The sequence below is a fragment of the Ochotona princeps genome, chromosome 6 (genome assembly GCF_030435755.1).
Source record: "Ochotona princeps isolate mOchPri1 chromosome 6, mOchPri1.hap1, whole genome shotgun sequence".
In the NCBI taxonomy this organism is placed as follows: Eukaryota; Metazoa; Chordata; class Mammalia; order Lagomorpha; family Ochotonidae; genus Ochotona; species Ochotona princeps.
In genome coordinates, this window is record NC_080837.1 from 35278589 (window position 1) to 35304364 (window position 25776).

Genomic DNA, 25776 nt, shown 5'->3' on the forward strand with positions numbered 1-25776 from the left:
TCCTGTCCCCTGTTAGTGCAGCTGGGAAAGCAGAGGAAGATGGCACAGATCCTAGGGCTGCTGCACTACATGGGAGACCTCGGGGAAGTTCCTGGTTCCTGGCTTGGCCCTGACCCAGCCCTGGCCATTGGGGAAGTGAGCCAGCAATGAAAAATCTCTCTCTCTCTCTCTCCAACTCTTCTATTCAAATGAATAAATTTTTAAAAAATCTAATGTGTTAGTAAAAAATGAACCAGACCTGACTAAAGCATAATCTGATTAAAACATGAGCTTGGTGACCATTTGTGACTAAAAACTTCTGAACAAGAAATAATGGATGTTAATTTATCATGTTCATTTGAATAGTGATTTTAGTTTGTTTTTCTGTAGACTGAAAACAGCACATTTGAATTGTTTCAGAAGTTTTAAATCTTCTACACTTGAGTGAAGTTTCCAACATGCATTTTTCTAGTAGTCCTACGTACATGTAATTGTCAGCAAATGGCAGTTTAAAGGTTTGTTTTTTTTTTTTTTTTGCATGAAATAGGCTGCTTTTTCTAAATAATGCAGGAGTTGCCATATTTAAACTGACAATTGATACAAAATCTTAATTTATGGGTCCTGCGCAGTGGCCTAGCAGCTAAGTCCTTGTCTTGAATTCACTGGGATCCCATATGGGTGCCAGTTCTAATCCTGGCAGCCCCGCTTCCCATCCAGCTCTCTGCTTGTGGCCTGGGAAAGCAGTCAAGGACAGCCTAAAGCCTTGGGACCCTGCACCCGCATGGGAGACCTGGAGGAAGTTTTCCTGGCTCCTGGCTTTGGATTGGCACAGTACCAGCCATAGCGGTCACTTGGGGAATGAATCATCGGACAGAAGATCTTGCTCTGTCTTTCTGACTTTGCAATGAAAATAAATCTTAATTTACTAATGTTTTTGCTTCTAGGCACTACCTTAATTTTTTAGCCATCGTCTATTCTTTGGAATATATTATATATTTCATATTTAATCCTAGGAGAAATCATTCTTCCAAGAATATATTGTCATTCTCACTTATTAATGAGAGAAAATGTACTAAGATGAACAGATATGTCATTCTGGCTTAAATGAAGTAGAGAATGCCTGCCTTTTATCTAAAGAACTGTTGGAAATATAAACTTGTTTAGTAATTGACAGGTCGACATCAAAATCGGGATTATATCATAAAAATAACTATCTCTAGGTGTGTTAATGTGACTTGGATTTAGGTAAGTTCAAGTCTTGCTAATGCTTTCGTAGCTTCTTGCCCTATAGCTGATCTGCCTCTGTTGTTATGTAGAGATGAATAGAAAACAAGATGACTGGAAAAATTCCTTCACACTAGATCATGAATCCTTTGAATAGGCCCAATCCAAGGAGAAGCCGGTTCGTGATCCATGCAGTCGGTGACCTCTGCCCATGGTCTGCGTCTTCCGTCCTAGGGAGAAGACGAGTATGAAATGCCTCAGCCTCCACATGGCCATGTGTTGCATCGGCACATGAGAACGATCCGGGAGGTGCGCACACTCGTCACTCGGGTCATCACAGATGTGTATTATGTGGACGGAACAGAAGTAGAAAGAAAAGTAACTGAGGTAACTGAGTCACCTGGGGTACCCTGCCCCTCTTTCCTGGACCACCAGCTACTAACATGTTTTCCCCCTTCATCTTTTTATTAGAAAAGATATAAGAACCGGATTAAAAGTGAAGGATGCTGCAGCTGTGGGTTTGCTGTGTGACCATTGGCTAGTTATTTAACCAGTCTCAGCTTGAAAAGCTAATTGATAAATCTCTCATGTATAAATAAAATAATGTTATGTATTATATATTCCTTAAAAACTCAAATGAAATTTAGAACTTGCTATTCAGATGCATGTTTCTTCATTTATTTATTTTATATATTTTCATGTCTGCTCATTTTGTTCTTTCTTGGTCTCCATCGTGTGTGTCATGGACCAGTTGGTAAGAGACATGCCTTCATGTTTTAGTGGCATTCATTGTAGACCCCTTGTACTGTTAGCATAACATTGGCATTTGTTGATTCTTTGTTAATTTGACAGCATCATATGCTTTGTTTAGATCTAATACTTGCTGAGAATCAAAATGTTTTTTCAAGTTAAACATCACGGGCCCGGCGGCGTGGCCTAGCGGCTAAAGTTCTCGCCTTGAAAGCCCCAGAATCCCATATGGGCGCCGGTTCTAATTCTGGCAGCTCCACTTTCCATCCAGCTCCCTGCTTATGGCCTGGGAAAGCAGTTGAGGACGGCCCAATGCTTTGGGACCCTGCACCCGTGTGGGAGACCTGGAAGAGGTTCCAGTTTCCCGGCTTCGGATAGGCGGGCACTGGCTGTTGTGGCTCACTTGGGGAGTGAATCATCGGACAGAAGATCTTCCTCTCTGTCTCTCCTCTCTGTATATCTGACTTTGTAATCAAATAAATAAATCTTTTAAAAAAAAAAGTTAAACACCACATATGTTTGAACTATTGATAAGCATCACCAGTATTTTATTTTTCTCCTTTCTTTACCCAAATACTCTTCTTTATTCCTGTCACTAGCAGCATGGGAAGTTGTCCTTAGGAAGAACTAACCTCTGGTATATATTTTTGTTAAATACAGCACATTTAGTTCCTTAATGGACTATGTGTCCCTTATGTCGAATAACATTTAACATTAAGTTTGAGAAATTTTTCTGCTTTTTATTGTCTGTCAAATCTCAGAAATATTTCTTTAAAAATGCTAATTCATCTTTGTTTTTTAGTGTTTCTTTAAAAACATTTCTATTTCAATTTTGAACGGTTATAATAATTGCCTGAAAAGACAGGTTCATGAAAAATCAATTTATCTTCATAGAAAACTTTCTGTAACTGTTGTAGCTCACTTTGAACTCTGCTGGGTTCATTATATTAAGTGTTTTATATATAATTTATCCTTTACTATTTCTAAAATATCTTTCTGGAATCAGCAAGCCTGTTTAGCTAGTCTGAGGGGGGCAAATCTCCATGGTCAGAAGTTTGAGAAACAGTAAATATTGAATTCACTGCCATCAATAAGGAAATTCACATTCAATGTTCTGAGAAATATTGTAAACAGAATCTAATTTTATTTTGCTTAACTTAACATTTTCCAGGTTTATCTGACCATTAAACATTTTTAAAAGTAGTACTTACTATACTCCCACAGGAAATACTATTTCTATTAAATGAAACAATAATAGAGGCTACTTATTTATTTTTCAAGATCTGCTTACTTATTTAATTTTTTTTTCTTTAAAGATTTATTTTTATTACAAAGTCAGATACACAAAAAGGAGTAGAGACAGAGAGGAAGATCTTGTGTCTGATGATTCACTCCCCAAGTGAACACAACAGCTGGTGCTGTGCTGATCCGAAGCTAGGATGCAGGAACTTCCTCGAGGTCTCCCATGCGGGTGCAGGGTCCCAAAGCATTGGGCCGTCCTCGACTGCTTTCCCAGGCCACAAGCAGGGAGCCGGGTGGCAAGCGGAGCTGCCAGGATTAGAACCGGCGCCCATATGGGATCCCAGGTGTTCAAGGGGAGGACTTTAGCTGCTAGGCCACTGCGCAGAGCCCAGTTTACTTATTTGAAAGGCAGAGAGAGAGAGAGAGACATCAGTCTGCCATTAGTTGGTTTCCTTTCCAGATGTCCGCAGCAGCTAGGACTGGGCCTGGATGAAGCTCCCCGCTGATGGCCTGGGAAAGCAGCAGCAGATGGCCCAAGTGCTTGGGCCCGTACCTCTGTGGGAGACCCATAGGAAGCTCCTTGCTTCAGACAGGCCCAGCTCCGGCAGTTGTGGTCCTTTGGGGAGAGAGCCAGCTGATGGAACATCTTTTTCTGTCTCCCCGCCAAACCCTGCTTTTTTAAATTGGCACAGTGCAATCCCAAAGTAAGCAGTTAGCAGCCAAAAAGGTAGAGTGAAAGTAAAAAGATTACAACTTTATAAATTTTATAGCAGATATTTTTTAAGAAGGGAGCAGGAAAAAATTATTTAATCATAGAGGGCGGAGGCTTTTCCTTGCTACCTTTTCCCCCACCCCATGGTCCCTCTCCATCCTGCTCAGTGGTCCACATGGGTCTGAAACCCCCTTACCTTTTTAACAAAAATTAAAACTAAGTAAACATATCAATAAGCAAGTGCTAACCCGCCATCAGTGGAGTAGAGCGAAAGGTCTGCTGACCACTTGCTTTATCCAGTGACCTCTTCACCTCCTTACCTATCTGCTCACCTGTTGCTGCATTCCAACATTGTCGGTGAGCAAAGGTTATGCATTTTTCAGTTGCTTTGCTGTTTTCCCAGTCTAGTGTCATCTTTATTTTGTATTGACCTATCATGTGCCCGTATAACAGAGATCTTGAGAATGTTCACTTCTAACAGTTTTCTGCAACCACCACTCATAACAGACAGAGGACATTTGTGTTATCCCTGGAAGTTTCCTCCTGTTCCCCTCCTTTCTGTTGCAGAATTTCTTGCTGTCTCTGGTATGTCCTAGCCATCACCTGCTTTTGACTTTGCAGCGGCTTTCTTAAGCTTCTGTATCCGTTTCTTCCTTACAGGAAACTGAAGAGCCCATTGTAGAGTGTCAGGAGTGTGAGACTGAAGTGTCCCCATCACAGACTGGGGTCTCCTCAGGTGACCTGGGGGATATCAGCTCCTTCTCCTCCAAGGCATCCAGCTTACACCGCACGTCAAGTGGGACGAGTCTCTCAGCCATGCACAGCAGTGGCAGCTCAGGGAGAGGAGCCGGACCACTCAAAGGGAAAGCCAGCGGGACAGAGCCCGCAGATTTTGCCTTACCCAGCTCCCGAGGAGGCCCAGGAAAACTGAGGTGCAGACAGGGTCTCTAGAGAGAGCCACAGCAGGGGCAGGGGCGCTGGCATTTTAATATCACAGGAAAAGGGGAGTAATGAGAAATCCCACAGGAGTAACCTAGGACGAATCAACTCCTCTTTCTCCCCACTTGCTCCTCACCTATTTTGGGTTAATATGGGAGGTGGGGGTGGGGCAGGGAGCCCTGTGGGAAGATGGAGTTGGCAAAGAACTTGTTAAAAATAAAAACAAACCTGGTGAGGGGAAATGCTGGGTATGTGCTCCAGGCACCCCTGCGTTGTGCAGCTCCCACATTTTGGTTGGGACTACAGGAAGCTTGGGGTGGTGGCCTCAGCTTGATGCGTCCCCCTGCTTTTTGTTGTCTTCCGCAGGTGTCCAGAACCTGGAGTAGAGAAAGCAGGGCATCAGTGGGCATTCTGTTTTTGGGGGGCCGCAACAGGAGGCTGCAGGCGGGAACATCCTGTCCCAGAGGAGGATGTCCTTGTTACCCCGGGTTCCCCACCCCTATCCCCAGTTTATGAGCCAGCTTCCTGCTGTCCTCACTGCCCTGCACGTGTAGGGTAGGGCCAGGGGGAAGACTGAAGAAAGGGGTCCAGTCGCAGGTGCCATCAGACTAACCTGTCTTCATTCTCTAGTCCTAGAAAAGGGGTCAGTCAGACAGGGGCGCCAGTGTGTGAGGAGGATGGTGATGCAGGCCTTGGCATCAGACAGGCAGGGAAGGCTCCAGTCACGCCTCGTGGGCGCGGGCGAAGGGGCCGCCCGCCTTCTCGGACCACTGGAACCAGGTACCTGGCTAGTGTGAGATACACTTGTTCAGAAATAAAAGGGAGTAGCAAGAAGAGAGGGGAGTAGAGAGTCTGTGGGGTGTTAGGAGGGAGAAGAGGGGCCCAATTGACTGGGGAGTGGGCAGGGATTAGAGTGAAACCCAAGACCAGGCTCTTGCCTGTGATGGAGTTAATCAAGAATGGGCTATAGAGACTGAGTGGAGTGGGGAATTGGTAGATAGCACTTATGTCTCCTCACTGCTTTCTCCTATCTCTCTTTAGAGAAACAGCTGCGCCTGGCCCTCTGGGCATAGAAGACATCTCGCCCAGCATGTCACCAGATGAGAAATCCTTTACCCGGATTGTACCCCGAGTGCCAGACTCCAGCAAACGGGCAGAAGGGGGTGCTGCTGCTTTGCGTCGTAGTGACTCTCCAGAAATTCCTTTCCAGACTACTGCTAGCTCCTCGGATGGCTTAGATGCCTCCTCGCCCGGTAACAGCTTTGTAGGGCTTCGTGTTGTCGCCAAGTGGTCATCCAATGGCTATTTTTATTCTGGGAAAATCACACGAGATGTTGGAGCTGGGAAGTATAAATTGCTCTTTGATGATGGCTACGAGTGTGATGTGTTGGGCAAAGACATCCTTCTGTGTGACCCCATCCCGCTGGATACTGAAGTGACAGCGCTCTCAGAGGATGAATATTTCAGCCCAGGTAACCTATATTGCCATCGGGGGGGACCCGCTATGTCCAGGGCCATACTCTGTTCTTTTGGGGCCTGCCCAGATGTTCGCTGCAGCCTGGTTTACTCCTCGGGGTCTCTGAAGTCCTCCTGGCTGTCTTTTTTTTTTTTTTACATGCACATTTTTTAATTGATTGCATTTCATTTTATGACACAGTTGCATAGGCTCTGGCTGTCTCTTATTTGCTGTTTGCTTGCCTTTGAATAAACTTCTTATTCTGGAATAATTTAGTTTTACAGAAAAATCACCAAGCTTTCATCCCGCTTTCCCTGCTGTTCATACCTCACTGCGGTTCCTTTGTCAAAACTAAGAAATGGGTCTTATTACTGTTACTAATCTCCAGACTTTGTTTGGATCTCGCTAGCTTTTCTGTCATGTCCTTTTTCGGTCAGAGCTGCCTGTTTCCCTGGGCATCCACTACTTATATTCAACAACAGTGACTTGCCTCTTTTTAAAGTAGTCAGTATTGGGCCCGGCAGCGTGGCCTAGCGGCTAAAGTCCTTGCCTTGAACACACTGGGATCCCATATGGGCACCGGTTCTAATCCCATCAGCCCCACTTCCCATCCAGCTCCCTGCTTGTGGCCTGGGAAAGCAGTCGAGGACGGCCCAATGCATTGGGACCCTGCACCCGCGTGGGAGACCTGGAAGAGGTTCCTGGTTCCCTGCATCGGATCGGCGCGCATCGGCCCGTTGCGGCTCACTTGGGGAGTGAATCATCGGATGGAAGATCTTTCTCACTGTCTCTCCTCCTCTCTGTATATCTGACTTTCCAATAAAAATAAAAAAATAAATCTAAAAAAAAAAAAGTCAGTATTAGTGATAGGGGATGATTTGTGTTTGTCATTAGTGTTTAAATGATATTTCTAATATTTCCTTCTTGTGAAGCTTACTTGAAGATACACTTTTTTTATGACTTATTTTTATTGCATAGTCAGATATACAGAGAGAAAGAGAGACAGGAAGATCTTCCATCTGATGATTCGCTCCCCACGTGGCCACAACAGCCAAAGCCAGGAGCCAGGAGTTTCCTCCAGGTCTCCCATGTGGGTGCAGGGTCCCAAGGCTTTGGGCTGTCCTCAACTGCTTTTCCAGGCCACAAGCAGGGAGCTGGATGGGAAGTGGGGCTGCTGGGATTAGAACTGACACCTATATGGGATCCCAGTGCATTCAAGCGAGGACTTTAGCTGCTAGGCCCCTGTTTTTTTTTTTGTTGTTGTTTTCTTTATTAAAGATTTATTCGTTGTTATCAGAAAGTCAGATATATAGAGAGGAGCAGAGACAAAGATCTTCCGTCCACTGATTCATCCCCAACTGGCTGCAATGGCTGGAGCTGAACCAATCAGAAACCAGGAGCCTCTTCCGGGTCTCCCACATGGGCTTTTCGGCTGTCCTCTGCTGCTTTCCCAGGCCACAACCAGGGAGCTTGATGGGAAGTGGAGCAGTTGGGACATGAACTGTCACCCATATGGGATCCCAGTGCATGCAAAGGCGAGGACTTTATTCACTAGGATACTGCGCCCAGCTCAGTATAGACAAGGATAGACAGCTCGGTATGCAGAGTGGATCGTGGCAGCAAAGGGCAGGCAGGGATTGTGTAAATGTGTGTTGAAGTTGTCAATGCTGGGCTGCTTCTAGTTCCTCATCACTGTGCAGTACACACTTGATGCTTGAAGTGATTTTCATGATTTAGCTTTATGCTAGAAGACAGAGCAGAAGAGTGTGATTCTGTGGCATAGATCATGAGGGATCTAAGACCTGCTTTACCTCTCTCTCCTTTTCCTTGGTGAGATTAGATACGTTTTAGTCCTTCATTCAAGTACAGGCTGATGGGAGAGAGTATACCCGACCTTCCTGTTTACAGTGATGACGCGGGTAGTCAAAAGGCTCTCTTGTCCTTGTATTGCGAATTCATTTATGTGCTGAGGTGCTCAGAGTGGAGAAGGAGTGCTGTATGTCACAGTCTGGAAGTGGGTCTTGCTCAAGGTCACCTGGCTTGTCAGTAGCAGATTTTGTCCTTGGCTCAGTTTCCTTTTCCTACCGTACACTGTGTGTCTGCTTCCCCTGGGCCGTGACATTCTAGTTTTGAAGAGTGAGCAAAGAGAGGGCAAGTGAGACTGGGTTTCTTTCTTCCCTTTCTCTTCTCTGTAGCTCTGTTCTGATTATACGATAGCCGGACACAAACCTGCTGTCTCTTACATGATTTCCTTTTGCACCTGCGCCTTCCAGAGAAGGCTTACCCCTTCTCATTGAGCCTTCCAGCGAAGCCAGGAGGGAAGGACACACCAGACACAGCGGGCTCATTTCCGAACCACATGCCATTTCGCTTCATGGGAACGATTTGAACCATTAATAGGGCAGGAAGAGCTGGCATGGGGAGATTGGATTGTGTACCTTAGGCTGCTTTTGTTGAGAAACTGTGTTTATCCTAATGGCTAGGGTAGCATCCACACGCACCCTGACTGTTGTGTCTGGCATTGACAGCTAGACTTCCGTTGGGTCCTAACTTGAGCATCTTGTTGGCTTCTCAGGATTCCCTGATCCTCCCCAGCCTTGCTGGGCCCTTGTGGGAGGAAGGTGCCCTGCGGCCTTTGATGGCAGCGAGTTTCCATGTGTTTTTCAGGAGTGGTGAAAGGGCACCGGAAGGAGTGTGGTGAGCTGTACTATAGCATCGAGAAGGAAGGCCAGCGGAAGTGGTACAAGCGCACGGCTGTCATCTTGTCCTTGGAACAAGGAAACAGACTGAGAGAGCAATATGGACTTGGCCCTTATGAGGCAGTCACACCCCTCACCAAAGCAGCAGATATCAGCTTAGGTAAGACCTTGGCTTCCTGACCAGCTCTCTTCAGCAGTCGCTGGCCTGCTTAATAGTGACAAGAGTGATTTCTGGAACAGTCAGTAGTAACATTCCCCCAATCCCTAATATTTCCATATGTGGCTCATCAGACTATATGGATGGTAAATTTTAGGATCTTCTGTTTTATCCATTTCCTTCCTGGTGGCAAAGAGCAAATCCTTAGCATTTTTCTAGCCTCAGTTCTATGGGGGGGCCTAAGGCATTTCAGCACTGGCAAAGACTAGGTCAGAGCTCCCTGAGGGCGGTGGAGGAAAAGGCACTGTGACATGCAAATCAGGCTTTGGCTTCTTGGGGCTCAGGGCTTCTGTCTGTGGGATCTGACCAACCCTTGGCTTGTTCCGACAGACAATTTGGTGGAAGGGAAGCGGAAGCGGCGCAGTAACGTCAGCTCCCCAGCCACCCCCGCTGCCTCCAGCAGCAGCAGCAGCACCACCCCTGTCCGGAAGGTCTCTGATAGTTCTCGGACCTCCGCGGGCATTCCCTCCGGCAAAAGGAAGCTGATGGCCTCTGAGGAGGAGCGCTCACCTGCCAAGCGGGGCCGCAAGGCTGCGGCTGCAAAGCCCGGTGAGTATCTCTGGGCGTTGGGAAGGGGGAGCCCCCCGCCCCGGGGTTGTGGCCCCTCCGACCATCCTGTGAGAGCTCCCTGGCACCGCCCTCCCTCCCTCTTTGAGCAGAGGCCAAGCCTCAGTCAGACGTTTGTTGATTCCAGTGTTAGTGTCCAAAGAATTTCAGACTGCAAATACATGGAATCTGTCTTGGATCTCTCCTTTGGCCTGCTGTCATCTTTGGTTCCTGGAGACTCTGCTCCTCTGGCTTTTTCATACTTGCCACTGGAAGACTGCACTCAGCTTGGGTGTCCTGCCACCCCAGGCCATCCCTCTCCAGCTCCTGATTTTCAGGACCAAGATGGCAGTAGGATCTTTTTGGTTTTATTGAGTCTGACCCAGACCCTGTTGCCTGGGAAGGCTTGTGGTCTTGCCCCTAAGGAGCTCTCGCAGCCTGGCAGGCTGGCAATGGCTGCACTATCCTGGCAGCAGAGCTCCTGTTTGAGCCATGCCACCTCCTACCTGCCACGGCTGTTGTGAGTCAGGCTATTTAAAAACAGCCGAATTCCTACTGTGTGAGGCACTGTGCCAACTGCATCACTTGTTTATCTCCTATGTAAAATCCCTTGCAGTTGAGGTACCAGAATTTGATTTCCAGGTGAAGAATTTGAGGCGTGGAAAGATGGTTTTTGAAGTTCAGCCTTGTGCATGTACATCATGTTGCCTCTGAGATTGTTGTTTTGCTGGTTATTTTAGGGAGGCATGCATGACCTGTCTGTATTCTTAGCCTCCCAGTGAACCTGCGATTCCGCTTCTCCAGGCCAGGTATCCTGTTTTCTTTTCAAGGACTTATTGGGGCACTTGTAGCATGGGTGTTCTGGGAGTCCTGGACTAGCTGGTTCACTTACCTACTTCAGTGTTAGAAACTGGTACAGCTGAAGCAGACTGTTGTGATGCGGCTCCAGCAGTGTGTGAAAGCACTTCGTTACCATTTTTTGTGCCACTGTGGTGAGGGTCAGACCCAGGACGGGGGAGGGTCTGCCGGGACACTTGGTGATTAACATGTGTATCGGTTTTTTGGTTTGTTCGAAGGCTCTTCAAAATAGCCCATATCCTACGGGGCAGAGAAAGCGGACCAAACTGAATATATCCAAACACCTTTTTTGACTGTTATTTGCATTAGAATCACTTCTTCAGATGATCTCAGAAATACTTGGCATGGTTAAATAAACAATAGTAGTTAACTTTCATTTATGAGAACAATGTACTACACATTGTCATCAATATATAAAATTTATACATGTAGATTTCTCTTCATTGGGACTGAGGTCTTGGGTTGTTGGCTGTTGAGAATGGTTGGTTCCTGTCTCAGAGCAGTGCATCAGGACATGGCTTGTCAGGTCATGCGTGGTGCTAGGGCCTCTTAGCCCTCTGCTAACTGTGTCTCTGTCCTTACCAGGTGCTGTGGGGGCCGGAGAGTGTGCGAGCCCCTGCGAGGGTGGGGATCACACTGCTGAACCCTCGGCTGTGGACGAGCCCAGGGGGCCTTTACCCCTGAACAAGACCTTGTTTCTGGGCTATGCTTTTCTCCTCACCATGGCCACAACTAGTGACAAGCTGGCTAGCCGCTCCAAGCTGTCTGATGGTCCTACAGGAAGCAGTGAGGAAGAGGAAGGTAAGGCCCAAGGAAGCTGTGATACATGCACACTTCTTTACTTTCCATCTGCTTTGTGAGCCAGTGGTATCCCTGCCACTTGCAGAGGTAGGGCATGTGGCAGCTGCCATCCTTGTCCAATTTCAATCAGCTTCATGGTTTATTGAAAGCTTTTTGTAAAATTCTCTTGTTAGTGGTTCCTCAAAACAGTCCACTGGGGCAAATGGGAACCAGATCCTAGCATCTGTGTTACAGCTGTGTCAGTATTGGGCCTAAAGCCCAGTGTTCCTTTTATTCCACTGCAGCCATCCAGGTCAGGTTTTTTGTTGTTGTTGTTGTTTTGACAGTCTTTACATGGTTAATTAGGGCACAAAGTTTCAAGGGCTACAGGAAAGTGGGTGAGATTATTATTTCCACATTCCCTTCTTTTTCTGTATCTGGGGTAAATGGGGAGGTAAAGGGAAAAGCCCCATCCAGCCTCCCACCCATCCCAGGTCCCCAATGTGGGGCATGCTCCGAGGGCCTTGCTGAAGTGGTTTGATAGTTCAACAGTTATGAACTGCTGCCAGTTGCGCCATTCCAAGCACAGTGAAGTTGCTGCAGAATCCACTGATTGACATAGTCCATCTTAGAGTCTGTTTGCCCAGTTTTTCACTACCAACATGTGGCTGGAGTAGTTGATTGATTAGTTACTGTCCTCTGTCGTGGTGCCAGGTATCCTCTGCAGGTTCCAATAGACTGCCATAACCAGGTCAGGTTTTTTAAGGCCTTGCTGGCTTCCCTGCTTGTGATCCATGGACAGCTAGTAGAGCAAAGTGACGTGCAAGATGAAGTTCATTGTGCTTGAATGGAAGACTGGGAAGGCTGGGGTCGATGGATACCCAGTGTGATCAGAAAAACTGATCAACTCTTGCACCTGTTTTCTACCTTGATCTATATTATATTCACGTATGCTTCGTTGCTTTTGTTTGAGCAGATGCTTAAGTGGGGAAATGTAAATATTACCTCAGAGGTCCAGAAGTCTGTAGTCCAAGACTGAAAAAGATCAAATTCAGGTGTATTCACTACAGTGGCTAATGTGTTCGCTGTCCTGCAGCGATGGACTCGGTGCACAGAGCCTAGGATAATGCACTTGGACTGCTGTGTGGGTGAGACAGCTGAGGTTTATTAGTGGCATCAGGCTTTATAGACTGCGGCTCACATAGGGTATGGGAGGAGGTATTGAGGAGCTTACGTAGGTCCCATAAGCCTATCTATGGAACCCATCGTTTCCACACCCTTGTTTGAAAATATCTTTTGTTTTGTATATCCAATCAAGTGTCCTCATTCAAATGACATCCTATCAGCCGTCATCCCATGTTCGCTGTTCTATGAATCACAATGTCCTTCTACATAATGGCTGCATACAAGTGTGCCTCTAGGTTCAAGGTCCAGACAGCATGTCTGATGTTAAGTCTCACAAGAGGGGACTGAATTAGGGAACATGGCGGAGAAGTACATGGATGTGGGAAGGGGATTGGGGAGCTGCTGTTCAGGCTGTTGCTGTTGGAAGGTGCACAGCTAAAGGCTCTGGAGGCAGGCCTTGCGTGTTCTGAATAGCCAGGGTGAAGTGTATGGAAAGGCTGGTTTGTCAGAATTCACATAGGTATAGTGGTGGTGAACTGCATGAGAGGAGCTTCCTAGCCAAGCATTTTTATTTTAGTTTTTGTTTGATCGTAATGTCTGAGAAGGCACTTGGTCCATGATAGTGCTCTTGGTTTCTTGTTTTCACAATACTGTCAGCCAATTCCTACTGCTTCCTTGACAAGGCGGCTCTGCAGATGTTTTACTTGGTGCAGCCCAGCCAACAATGCTGATTTTGGTATGTGAATTGCAGGCTGTTCAGTTCTGTTGCAGTTGGTGTACCTATGAAGAAACGTAATAAGCTCAGGAAAATCAAGTGAGGACTTTGGGTAGTCATTGTGAAAGGGCTGTCCTATTACCTGATGGTGTGCTTGTGACTATGTCTGCTGTAGACACTGGCCCAGCAGCGCCTGAGAGTTTCGGGTTTCTTCTCTGTGTTAAGGCTGAAGGCGTCTGCACTGACACAGTCCTCGGTAGAATCAGCTTTGAACCAGCTGTGACAGATGCCACATAAATGGGAATTCTCAGATGCCCATTTAAAACAAGAGTGCAGTAAAATATTAATCCATTCTGAGTTATTTATGAATGAAATAGATGTAGTAGCCAGTCTTTGTTATGCAGCACAACATCAAGGACTGACCTAACAGACCCAGGAATGGCCTCGGAAGCTGGGTTCATCTAATACCTTCCTTCCTGGGTTGGACGGTAGAATTAACCTGTTCCACGTTAGCCTCCAGTTAGGAACAGCCCTCATACCTTGAAAGTAGATTGAATCCAACAGTTTGAGAAAAATTAGCAAAACAAACTGCTTTAGACAAGGGTAGTGCAAATAAAATTGATGTAAACAGTGGATAGAAAAGATGGAAATAGTGAAGGACCTGTGACCTGTAAGAGGGTCAGTAGTGACTCAGCAGGAGTCCTGGGGCTAAAGGTCAGGACACCAAAACAGTGCTGCCACCCAGGTGGGGAGGGCCCTGCTGTGGTCTCCAGGGAGCTAGGAGTACTGGGAATGGGGGGTGGGAGAGCAGCCACACACTTATCCCACTGAGTCCAGGGGAGAGAGGAGGGGGTGGTCCTGGTATTGCATTCTGTGCATTGGTTGTTTTTTGTTTGTGATAAAGTTTCAGTCAATTAGAATTTCATCTCCCAGGACTCAGTTATCCACAATACCTAATGTCTTATCTTTTTTGATGTGTCATCTCCTCTTATATAAATGACAAGAAAAAAGTTCAGATTAGGTATTTGGTCAAAAAAGGAGCAACTGCTCACGGCCCAGGCCCTTACGCCTGTCTTCCAGCCGCACAGCAGTCATCGTATTCAGGCCCCAGGTGCCCTCAGGATCAAGCAGGTAGAGTTTTCAAAGAAAAGGTTGAAACAGGATTCTGACTAACCTTAACTGGTTAAATTTTAGAAGCCTTACTTTCCCTGAGCATTTTGGCTTATCAAAATTTTGGGGTGCAATGGGGTAAAGGATGTTGATAAAGTGGAAATTTGAAGATTTTTTTTAAAGATTTATTTTTATTGGAAAGGCGGATATACAGAGAAGAGAGACAGAGAGGAAGATCTTCCATCCAATGACTCACTCCCCAAGTGACTGTAATGGCTGGAGCTGAGCCAATTTGAAGCCAGAAGCCAGGAGCTCTTCCGGGTCTCCCACGCGGGTGCAGGGTCCCAAGGCTTTGGGCCGTCCTCGACTGCTTTCCCAGGCCACAAGCAGGGAGCTGGATGGGAGCTGCCAGGATTAGAACTGGCACCCATAGGGGATCCCAGTGTGTGCAAGGCAAGGACTTTAACCACTATGCTATTGCGCTGGGCCCAAATTTGAATATTTTATTGTAAAATTGTCCATTGGTTATTCATTTCCACAGAAATAAAGGAGACGCGCTTAATTTGCAGCAAGAATGGTTGAGAGTTGACATAAGAACTTTGTGATGGTAACAGACTGGAATATGTCACTGTGGGAAATGGTTGAGCATCCCTGTGAACAGTGCTGACTTGGGCTTAGTGTAGGAACTTGTGATGTGTTGGGGTCTAGGACCTGCCTGCATTCTGCATCTTCCCTCTCCCCATGTTCTTGCGCAGCATTTGCTAGGCCTTCAGACCAATCTCTGACCTGTGGGAAGCCCTGGCCCCGTCTTTGCTGTGGAGCTAGCTAGCTAGGGGCGAGGGGCAGTAAGCAGTGGCTGTAACTTAGCCAACGGGAAACCAGCCAACCAGTGCTCATCTTGATCAACCAACCAATGATCATCTGATTATTTATTTTTATATAGAATTCTTAGAAATTCCTCCTTTCAACAAGCAGTACACAGAGTCGCAGCTTCGAGCAGGAGCTGGCTATATCCTTGAAGATTTCAATGAAGCCCAGGTGAGATTTGTGTGGCTTCCCAGAGTGAGAGCCCACTTAGTGTCCTGAGAGGCCCTGGGGTGATCGGGGAGGTCACAGATTGTAGGAACTGAGAACCTGCCAAAATGTTGTTGCATGAAATAGATTACTATGTTACACAAGAAGTTAGAACCTTGGGCTGCGTAACAGCCGTGGTTCTGTCGCTGTGACCAAAGCAGCCTGCAGTTTGTGTTTACTGGAACTGCCTGATAGTTGTACCAGGCAATTGGAGGCTGTGTGTTGGGGCTGTCCCTGTGACCACCGAGGCTCAGATAGCTCTGGAGAGGATGTGTAAGGAAGCACCACAGCTCACCGAGGCCCCCGCACAGCTTTCAGCAGACCCACTGGCTCTGTTTCTTTCCAGTGTAACACAGCCTACCAGTGTCTCCTCATCGCAGACCAGCATTGCCGAACCCGGAAGTACTTCCTGTGCCTTGCCAGTGGAATCCCTTGTGTGTCTCATGTCTGGGTCCATGACAGTTGCCATGCCAACCAGCTCCAGAACTACCGTAATTATCTGTTGCCAGCGGGGTATAGCCTCGAGGAGCAAAGAATCCTGGATTGGTGAGTACTGGCGAGCCCATCTAAAGCTATGAGGGAGAGAAGGCAGGTTTTAGAAGGATCCAAATGAATCAGTGCTTCTAGAACAGAAATGTGTGTAGGGTAATCTACAGAACATTAGTGGGTTTGACAGGATTCCAGCAATTTATCTAACGGGTTTTATTTCCTTGTGCTAGGAATTATTTGAAAATGCATGTCAGTGTTCTCAACCTACAAGGTCAGGAAGCTAAGTTACACAAGCACTAAATGTAAGTTAGGAAAGAGTTTTTTTGTTTTTGTTTTAAAGAATCACTTTTATTAGAAAGGCAGGTTTAGAGAGAGGACAGAGAGATCTTCCACCTACTGGTTCAATCCCCAAATGGCCGCAACAGCCTGAGCTGAGCTGAGCTGAAGCTGAAGCTGGGAGCCAGGAGCTCCTTCTCGGCCTTCCACATGGGTTCCAGGGCCCAAGGCCCTGGGCCATCCTCTGCCATCAGCAGGGAAGTGGAACAGCTGGGGGACTCGAACCAGTGCCCATAGGATGCTAGTGCTGCAGATGGAGGATTAGCTTGCAAATGCATGCCAGCCCCTAGGGTTTGTTTTTTTTTGGTTACTCAGCTGAGGAGAGAGAAATCAGATACAGGGTCTGAGAGAGTACACTTCATTCACGCTGAGGGAGCTTAACTCTGAGAGCATTCAGAGTTCCTCTGCAGAAAGGCCACTTGTTGGATATTTTCTTTTTTTTTTTTTTTAAAGATTTATTTTATTACAAAGTCAGATATACAGAGAGGAGGAAAGACAGGAAGATCTTTCGTCCGATGATTCACTCCCCAAGTGAGCCACAATGGGCCGGTGCGCGCCAGGAACCAGGAACCAGGAACCTCTTCCAGGTCTCCCACACAGGTGCAGGGTCCCAATGCATTGGGCCGTCCTCGACTGCTTTCCCAGGCCACAAGCAGGGAGCTGGATGGGAAGTGGAGCTGCCGGGATTAGAACCGGCGCCCATATGGGATCCCGGCGCGTTCAAGGCGAGAACTTTAGCCGCTAGGCCACGCCGCCGGGCCCGTTGGATATTTTCTGTCAGAAGGTCTCTAGTTCCAAAATGCTGTCTCTCACTCCTCCGTAGGCAGCCTCGTGAAAACCCTTTCCAGAACCTGAAGGTACTGCTGGTGTCAGACCAGCAGCAGAATTTCCTGGAGCTGTGGTCCGAGATCCTCATGACTGGTGGAGCAGCCTCTGTGAAGCAGCATCATTCAAGTGCCCATAACAAAGGTGCCTGGACAGTGTGTGTGTGGTGTGTGTGTGTGTGTACGCGCTCCTGTGCAAGGATGTCCTCTGACCGATGACCAGTGGTCTGTTTCCTGACAGGCTGATCTTATCAGAAGAGGCGAGTCCATGAAAGTGAAGCACTGGGTGTTGGTGCCTCACTGGTTCTCGGGGTGTCACTGTTAGACATTTCCATGCTAGCATATAGTAATTCCAGCTGCTTTGGGGTTGGCAGCAGTGCTGTTTTTGACATTCGGGCAGAGTGGGATGTTTTCAGCTAAAAAGCACGTTTGTTTCTGTTTCACTGAGGGCTCACCTCACTTTGATGTTTTCTCCTTCAGATATTGCTTTAGGGGTCTTTGACGTGGTGGTGACGGACCCCTCGTGCCCTGCCTCGGTGCTGAAGTGTGCCGAAGCCTTGCAGCTGCCTGTGGTGTCACAAGAGTGGGTGATCCAGTGCCTCATTGTTGGGGAAAGAATTGGATTCAAGCAGCATCCAAAATACAAACATGATTATGTTTCTCACTAAAGATACTTGGTCTTAACCTGTTTTGTTCCCTGCTATTATGGAGATTGTGTTTTAACCAGGTTTTAAATGTGTCTTGTGTGTTACTGGGTTCTTGCATGGATCTTGTATATAGTTTTATTTGCTGGACTTTTATGATAAAATAAATGTTGAATCTTTTTGGTTGTAATAACTGGGATTTTATCTGTCTAGTGATTAGCCGAGTTGAAGTTCAGACAGAACCTTCTGCTTCCTTGTTAGGCCTTTGTTCAGGACTGGCAGCCAAAGCAATAGAAAGTTAAGAGTAAACTGTCCTGTGGTGTCACTGTCCAAAGGTTAACCCGGGCTGTCTCCTGTTTCCAAAAACTTGATTTAAAAATAAGTGAATGCCTAGATTAATAGTTGTGCCAAATATTGACTGGAAGTGGGGGCAGCTTTCAGTGTAACAGTTTAAAGCAGCTGTCTGTCTCTCCTTAGAGCTGAGCTGACTGCTAACCTGGGCTGTCCTGTACTCCTACAGCCACAATGGAAAGGAGCAATTGCCGATGGAGCCTGTGGCGGGACTCCGTAAGATCAGTGCGGGGCCACTTGGAAACTTCAAACACTCAAGTGAAAAAAAGCCAATGGTTTTGCTGCCTTGTGGCTGCTGGAAACCACTCCTTCCCTCCTCCTCCCCTGGCATGTGTCATGCCTGATGATGTCCCCTATTCTTCAGTGCAGGGTCTCTGCTCTGGAGTCAGCAGAAGAACGGAGCATCTGCAGTTGGCCACAGCCAGGAACGGGAGTACCAGCACGTGGTAGGAGATGTGCGTCCGTGACCGCACAGGGAGGCCAGGGCACTGCCACCTTTCTTGGCATGGAGAGGGCTGGTCCGTGCTGTTTACTTCGGCTCACACACTTCTAACAGTAGTGCTCTGACATTTCCTTTTTTTTTTTTTTTTATTGTAAAGCCGGATATACATAGAGGAGGAGAGACAGAAAGGAAGATCTTCCATCCCATGACTCACTCCCCAAGTGAGCCGCAACGGCAGGTGCTGCACCGATCCAAAGCCAGGAACCTGGAGCCTCCTCCAGGTCTCCTACATGGGTGCAGGAACCCAAGGGTTTGGGCCGTCCCCGACTGCTTTCCCAGGGCACAAGCAGGGAGCTGGATGGGAAGTGGAGCTGCCGGGATTAGAACCGGCGCCCATATGTGATCCTGACACATTCAAGGCGAGGACTTTAACCACTACATTATAGCGCCGGGGCCCACTCTGACATTTTCTTAAGGACCATTTCCTTTGGGGAAAATATTTTAAACATACTGTCATTAGCTAGAATTACCCTCTTAGCAACCTGAAGTCACTGGAAAAAATTCAATTCTTAGTTTCCTTGATTTTTTTAAAAAAGAATTTATTGGAAATGCAGATTTACAAAGAGAGACAGATCTTTCATCTGCTGATTTATTCTGTAAACGACCACCATGGCTACAGCTTAGCTGATCTGGGGCCAGGAACCTCTTCTAGGTCTCCCATGTGGGTACAGGGTCTTAAGGCCTTGCACCATCCTCCACTGCTTTCCCAGGCCATTAGCAGTTGGACAGGAAGTGGAGCAGCAGGGGCACAAATCGATACTCATGTGGGATGCCAAAGGATTAACCCTTTGAGCCACAGGCTGGCCCTCAGTCTTAGTTCTAAGAATCCTTAAGGGGTGGGAAAGTTTCCAATCTTAAATTCCCGAAGCAGGAAAGGTGTCTGTGGGTAGAAAGTTCTTGGTGTGCAGAGGGAAAGCCTGGCTTACCTGTGCCTTTCCTCGTGGGAACTTGCAGCAGTTCACTTGGTGATCCCTATTGTTTTCCACTGTATTTTCCACAGCACGCAGTACCCAGGTACAAGATGGGTATTCTGTAGGTCACCGAGGACAGATGCACTCTTCTAACACACACTGCCAGGGAAAGGGGCAGGCTTGTGTCTAGTGAGCGGAGGGTCCCTGCTGCCACCAGATGAGACCATACCGCAGGGGCAGGCCTCTCTGCTCCTGGATTGCTTCTGGAACAAGTGCAGTCCTCCTGGGGGGTTGCAGACCATGGGGTGAGTGACTGGAGAACAGGATGTCACTTGGTTATGTGGTGGGATGGACTGTTATTTCAGTTTATGAAGCAGAAGCTTTCACATTCCAAAACTACAAAAGAAAAATGAAAAGCGCCATTAAACATGTTTCCCCAAGACTGCCTTCAAAGAAATAGGAATCAGGGCCACCTGTGATGCAGATAATGTCACCTTACACGCAGTCCTGCTTAGGAAAATTCTGCTTGATGACATTTTAGCAAGAAGAGGAGGGATAATGCAGAAATTTCGCAATGGGAGTATCAGAGACCATTGGAAAGCCTACTACCAGTTAGCCTCATGGTGAAGTCTTTAAAAGGAGGTGGTCCCTGACCAAGGAAGCCACACTGCTTCCTTGCTGGCCTGGCAATTCAAAACCTGGCAAAGGACTTTAAGCCCCTCCCACTGTCAGGTGTCTCACCCTTCCTATCCCTGCCTTCCTGCGCCTGGTAGTAAGATTAGGATGTTTGGACTCAGTGGAGCTAAAGCCTTCTTCCAGCTCTTAAATTCCACAGGTCATTGAAAACCTGGGGAGTGAGTCTGCCCGGGGCTGCCCCTACCTGCCCAGGGTGCCACCAGCCTGTGTATAGTATTTGTTGTAATCCAGTCGTAGCAGCAGTTGTGCCAAATCTGAGTTGATCTGGTGGTTCCGGACACTGGAAAGAATCTTGAATAACAATGAAGATTGGCGGCTAAAGCCCTGTGGGGAGAAGGCCCAAAGATGTCACTTCTTACACTCACCAACTTGTGTGCAGAGCCTGCTGGGAGAGGGAGGGAGGGAAGTTTCTTGGAAAATCCTTGTTCAAAATGTTATGCAACTTTTGAGGCTTTCCAGATACCCATTTCTAGTAACTTAGGACTTCTTAGTACCCTATGAAATGCATGGCTTCTATGGGAATATTCTCTTAATGACTGGTTTCAAATTAACATTGTCGGGCCCGGCATGATAGTGTAGCGGTTGAAGTCCTTGCCTTGCACGTGCCGGGATCCCATATGGGTACCAGTTCTAATCCCAGCAGCCCAGCTTCCCATCCAGCTCCCTGCTTGTGGCCTGGGAAAGCAGTCGGGGATGGCCCAAAGCTTTGGGACCCTGCACCCATATGGGAGCACCGGAAGTAGCTCCTGGCTTTGGATTGGCTCAGCTCCAGCCGTTGCGGCTGCTTGGGGAGTGAATCATCGGATCGAAGATCTTCCTCTCTGTCTCTCCTCCTCCTGTATATCTGCCTTTCCAATAAAAATAGGTAAATCTTTAATAGAAATTAAAAACAAGTTCTCCCATGACAATGTTAAAGTTAGAGGCAGACAGTTTTTTAAGCTCCGTGGATAGAATGTGGACTGAAGGAAGAAAGAGGGGTGCTGGGGGACAAGGTGAGAAAGCAGAGCTGATGTATTTGGGGGGACGCATAGATATGCAAGGCTGAGTTATTTTTGAACTGTGAGGCCCACATTAATCTTTGCATCTCATTGGTTCTGTGTGTGATGTCCTGGGGGGATTGCTCTGCAGCCCCTCTGGCCAGGGCTGGACCGACTTACCTTGACGAGAACGCTCAGCTGGGCAGCGCCCCGCTCATCCAGTGGGCCCAGGTTCTGACTGACCAGCAAAGAGAAGCTGTGACACAGATCCAGGATTTCATTCAGGCAGTGAAACACCTGCCAGGATGCAGAGTTGGCAATTGCAGCATGAAGACTTGTGGAAACAGACACAAACCTTTCCAAGCACGGTGCCCCAAGCCTCGCTGTGCTCCTACACACAGTGTTCCTGGCTCCCCCGACCTGGGACACTCTGTGTAACACGCTGCCTTCTCCACTTCTCTCCCCGTATGAGCAGCGCTGCACAGGCACCTATGTTGTCACTGATGTGTGTCATGTCTGACCGAGTCCTCCAACAGCTTAGTGCTTCGCACACAGTAAGCACTCAACAAACAGTGCTGGTGAGCTGCTCTGATATTCCGCTTTTCCTCAAGGATGCATCCACGCCCCATAAGGACACTGTCTACTTACTGTCACATGGTGCTAGGATGTTTTCATTTCACAGAACCCTTGCAAGTGACATCTGTATGACTGTTCAGCAGCAGCCACAAGCACCAGCACAGAGCCGACTGAAGCATCGGTGATGTGGCGCTCTCGGCAGTACTGACCACTGCATGGAGCATAAACCACAGGCTAGAAACATAGGGAACCACTTGGGGTTTCCTGCCCTTCCCCCCCGGGATGGGGAGCCAGCTTGTGTGCTCTAAACACGCTGAGGCCTGGGCTTGCTGCAGGGATCTGAAGTGCCCCGAGGCCCGGATGACTCCTGTCCGCTGCCTTGAAGGAGATGGCTGTGTACTTCACAGATACACATGGGAGTCCCATAGAATCCCACCAGCTGCTACCCGAGCTGAGAGCATAACTTTCAAACAGACTGGTGCATTCTAGTAGTTTCTATGTGCTTTCACTGGTTTTTCTTCAATGTCAGTTACTGAGTTTTAAATCCTCTTTTCTGGGGGTTCAGCACATAATTTTTCATCTATTGAAGCTCACCATATTGTATCAGAAATTCAAAGCCATTTCATCTCTAGTTTTGTTTTGTGAGACGTTAATAATGGAGCTGAGGGGCCAGTATACTGGGTTAGCTCCCTCCGCCTGCAGCGACACCACCTTCCCACATGGGTGCCAGTCTCCAGTACTCCATTTCTAAAAATATTTGTTTATTTTTATTGGAAAGACATACACAGAGAGGAGGAGAGACAGAGAGGAAGATCTTCGTCCAATGATTCTCCCCAAGTGGCCTCAATGACTGGAGCCGAGCCAATCCAAAGCCAGGAGCCAGGGGCCTCTTCTGGGTCTCCCACGTGGGTGCAGGGTCCCAAAGCTTTGGGCCATCCTTAACTGCTTTCCCAGGCCACAAGCAGGGAGCTGGATGGGAACCGGCGCCCATATGTGATCCTGGCACATTCAAGGCGAGGACTTTAACCACTACGTTATAGCGCCGGGCCCAAGTGCTCTTTCTGATCCAGCTCACTGCCTGGGAAAGCAGTGGAAGATGGCTTAAGGCCCCTGCACCCACATGAAAGAACTAGAAGCAGCTCCTGGCTTAGGAAAACTCAGCTCTGGCCAATGTGGCCATTTGGGGAGTTAATTTGTAAGTGGAAGATCAGTTTCCTCTACTGTGGCTTTCCAATAAAAATAAGTATTAAAACATAACTGGGACAGGTGTTGAATTTCAGTGTGTGAGCCTCTGCTTGGCACACCTATATCCCACATGGGAGTGCTGGTCTGAGTCCTGGTAACTGCACTTCTCTGGCCGTCTCTCACTGCTTTCCCAGGTGCACTAGAAGGGAGCTGGATTGGAAGGAGAGCAGCCAGGACACCAACAGGCACCCCTGTGCGATGCTGCCGTTACAAGTAGAGATTAGTCTACTAAGCCGTGGCACTGGCCTCCTCCACTTCAGATCTAGCTTCCTGCTAATCCATCTGGGAAGATGAAGACCCAAGTATGAGTTCTGCCACCGGCTGCAATTCCTGACTCCTGGCTCTGGCCTGGCCATTGCAGGCATTTGGGAAGTGAACTACTGGATAGAGGTTCTCTCCTCACTGCCTTTCAAATAAGTAATTAAAACCAAAAACACCTTCTTCATAAGTTTTACAGACTGTCAGCCCCAGGTGCCTAAGGGAACAGTAAGTGCAAAAAGCAGTCTGAGAAAAGCGAGCAGTCCTACTTACAGGTTTCAGCAGGATAAAAGACTGTGCCAGCAAATTGCTCAGAAAGTGGTCGTGGGCCAGGCGAATGCTTTCAAAGTCTCGGGTGGAATTGATCTGATGAAGCAGCTGTGAGAACTGAGACTCCAGCACGTCGACCTGATGGGCAGATACACAGTTTCAGCAGCTTGGACATCCTAAGGTTCCAGAGCCAGTATCATGCCAACAGGATGGAAAAGAAATGATCTGCCCCGTTCAACTTTAACTGAAGCTACCATAAGGCCAACAGGCAAAGCTGGCCTTGTAGCCCATTATCTGCAAAGCCCTGGCCCAGGCTCCAACCTCATCTACCCACACCACGTCCAAGGAACTGACGGACTGGGGTAAGTCTCACAGGATTCCAGAGGTTAGAGAAAGCAGCAAATAAAGGGTCCGTCTGCAAGAAATCACTCCATCTTCACCATCTGGTTCTATTTTCCACTAAGACGCCCCCAAGAAACATGCTCCGGACGTTCCCCAGGGTTTTAGCACAGGAGCCGCTTCTGGCTGCCTCCTGCTGCTCTCCCACAAGTCCTTCCGTACCCTCCCTGCTGCTGCTCCTCCACAGACCTGGAGATAGTACTGCAGGTTGTCCACCAGGAACGCCATGTGATTCCGCAGGCGCCACTTGACCGCATCGGTCTGGTTGGACTTGAGGTGCTTGCGCTGCATCTGCAGGGCCCAGCAGTGCTGCAGCTCAGCCTGTACCCGACGCACACTCAGCAAGTACTTGAAGACAACATTATACCTGGGACCGAGAGGTGATTCAAGAGCCACACTTGACAAGATCCCAGGACAAGGAGCCACCCACTGAACCTCCACATAGGGAGGAAAGTGCCACCAGCAGAGCAGGCATAAGCTGTAGCTTATTTTACAGGGAAACACAGCTGCTTCAGTGAACTTCAACGGCATCCCACAACATGACACGTAGCAATAGGATTTTGTATCAAAAAAGGAATTCACAAAAAGAGTACAAATAGCTTTTTAGAATCATTCTCTTAAAAAAAAAAAGTTGGCCTGGAATAATGGCTTGATTGGCTAATCCTCTACTTGCAAGTGCCAGGATTCCATATGAGCACTGGTTCATGTCCCAGTGGCCTCACTTCCCATCCAGCTCCCTGCTTGTGGATGGTCAAAAGCCTTGGAACCCTGACCTGCATGGGAGACCTGGAGGAAACTCCTGGCTCCTGGCTCCGGACTGGCTCAGCTCTGGCATTGTGGCCAATTGAGGAGTGAACCAGCGGACACTCTTTACATTTGCCTTTCCAATAGAAATAAAATAAATCTTTGAAAAGAAAAATAATCTATTTCTGATGAATCAAACGTTGAAATATAGTAGATCCTGCATGGATACTGATTTCTAACAAACCCAAAGACATTTTTATAGACAACTGGAGAAATTTGAGTGTAGACTGGAAATATTAGGGACTACTATTTTACTGGATGTGATAATAGCTTTGGGTTTATTTTGAAAATTGCCCTCTTTTTTTTAAGATTTATTTTTTATTGCAAAGTCAGATATATATAGAAAGGAGGAGAGACACACGGGAAGATCCTCTGTCCAATGATTCACTCCTCAAGTGACCGCCATGGCTGGCGCTGTGCCAGTCTGAAGCCAGAAGCTCCTCTGGGTCTCCCACACAGGTGCAGGGTCCCAAGGCCTTGGACCATCCTCTACTGCTTTCCCAGGCCACAAGCAGGGAGCTGGATGGGAAGTGGGGCTCCTGGGATTAAAACTGATGTCCATATGGGATCTTGGTACATCCTAGACGAGGACTTTAGCCACTAGGCTATCGTGCTGGGCCCGAAAATATGCCTTTATAAATTGCATCCTGGGAGAGTGAAATAACACTTTCTGGTTTACATCTGGTCTGCCTCAGCATCTCAAAATAGTAGGCTTGAACAGAGGTAACATTTGCTTTATAAAGCTCTAGCCAAATAAAGGGACAGGAGAAAAAAATTAAACAATTGCCATAATGAGGATGATGGTAAGGAGGACAGGAGAGTTTATTATAGTATCTCTTGTGTTTATAGTTAGTAAATTCTACAACCAAAGGTTGGAAAGTATGCTTTCCTCACAGTTGTTAAGTGCTTACCAGTTAGGCTGTAAGTAGCCTGTGGCATGCTGGGAGCTGTGGAAGCTCTGGACAAGGCCGGTGCAGCTTGCTTAACTGGACATGGACTCAGAACCTGCCACGGGCTTCTTGAGGCAGCCTCATCTTTTCTGCTTCACATTTGGTCTGCTTCAGCATC

At 47.6% G+C, this 25776-nt stretch overlaps 2 protein-coding genes across 10 annotated transcripts in view; one reads left to right on the forward strand and one right to left on the reverse strand.

Annotated features, from left to right (window-relative positions):
• TP53BP1 (tumor protein p53 binding protein 1) overlaps positions 1 to 17916 on the forward strand; it is a 107008-nt gene extending 89092 nt beyond the window's left edge. For 8 of the 9 annotated variants that reach the window (XM_058665961.1, XM_058665957.1, XM_058665962.1 and 5 more), the window contains 11 exons: positions 1438 to 1590; positions 4568 to 4839; positions 5477 to 5626; positions 5888 to 6318; positions 8970 to 9161; positions 9549 to 9767; positions 11208 to 11423; positions 15296 to 15390; positions 15773 to 15972; positions 17075 to 17220; positions 17556 to 17916. In XM_058665961.1, the coding sequence (XP_058521944.1) occupies positions 1438 to 1590; positions 4568 to 4839; positions 5477 to 5626; positions 5888 to 6318; positions 8970 to 9161; positions 9549 to 9767; positions 11208 to 11423; positions 15296 to 15390; positions 15773 to 15972; positions 17075 to 17220; positions 17556 to 17743 (2262 nt within the window). In that variant the 3' untranslated portion in view covers positions 17744 to 17916. Of the gene's footprint in view, positions 1 to 1437; positions 1591 to 4567; positions 4840 to 5476; positions 5627 to 5887; positions 6319 to 8969; positions 9162 to 9548; positions 9768 to 10504; positions 10574 to 11207; positions 11424 to 15295; positions 15391 to 15772; positions 15973 to 17074; positions 17221 to 17555 lie in introns of those variants that run through there. The other variant, XR_009245611.1, reaches the window with a different exon arrangement.
• Positions 17917 to 19133: 1217 nt separating this feature from the next.
• Positions 19134 to 25776, reverse strand: part of TUBGCP4 (tubulin gamma complex component 4) — a 42153-nt gene continuing 35510 nt past the window's right edge. The window contains exons 14-18 of the mRNA XM_004578136.4: positions 24094 to 24271; positions 23509 to 23643; positions 21337 to 21453; positions 20364 to 20503; positions 19134 to 19879 (exon numbers count right to left, since the gene is read on the reverse strand). Of these exons, the coding sequence (XP_004578193.2) occupies positions 19867 to 19879; positions 20364 to 20503; positions 21337 to 21453; positions 23509 to 23643; positions 24094 to 24271 (583 nt within the window). The 3' untranslated portion in view covers positions 19134 to 19866. The remainder of the gene's footprint in view (positions 19880 to 20363; positions 20504 to 21336; positions 21454 to 23508; positions 23644 to 24093; positions 24272 to 25776) is intronic.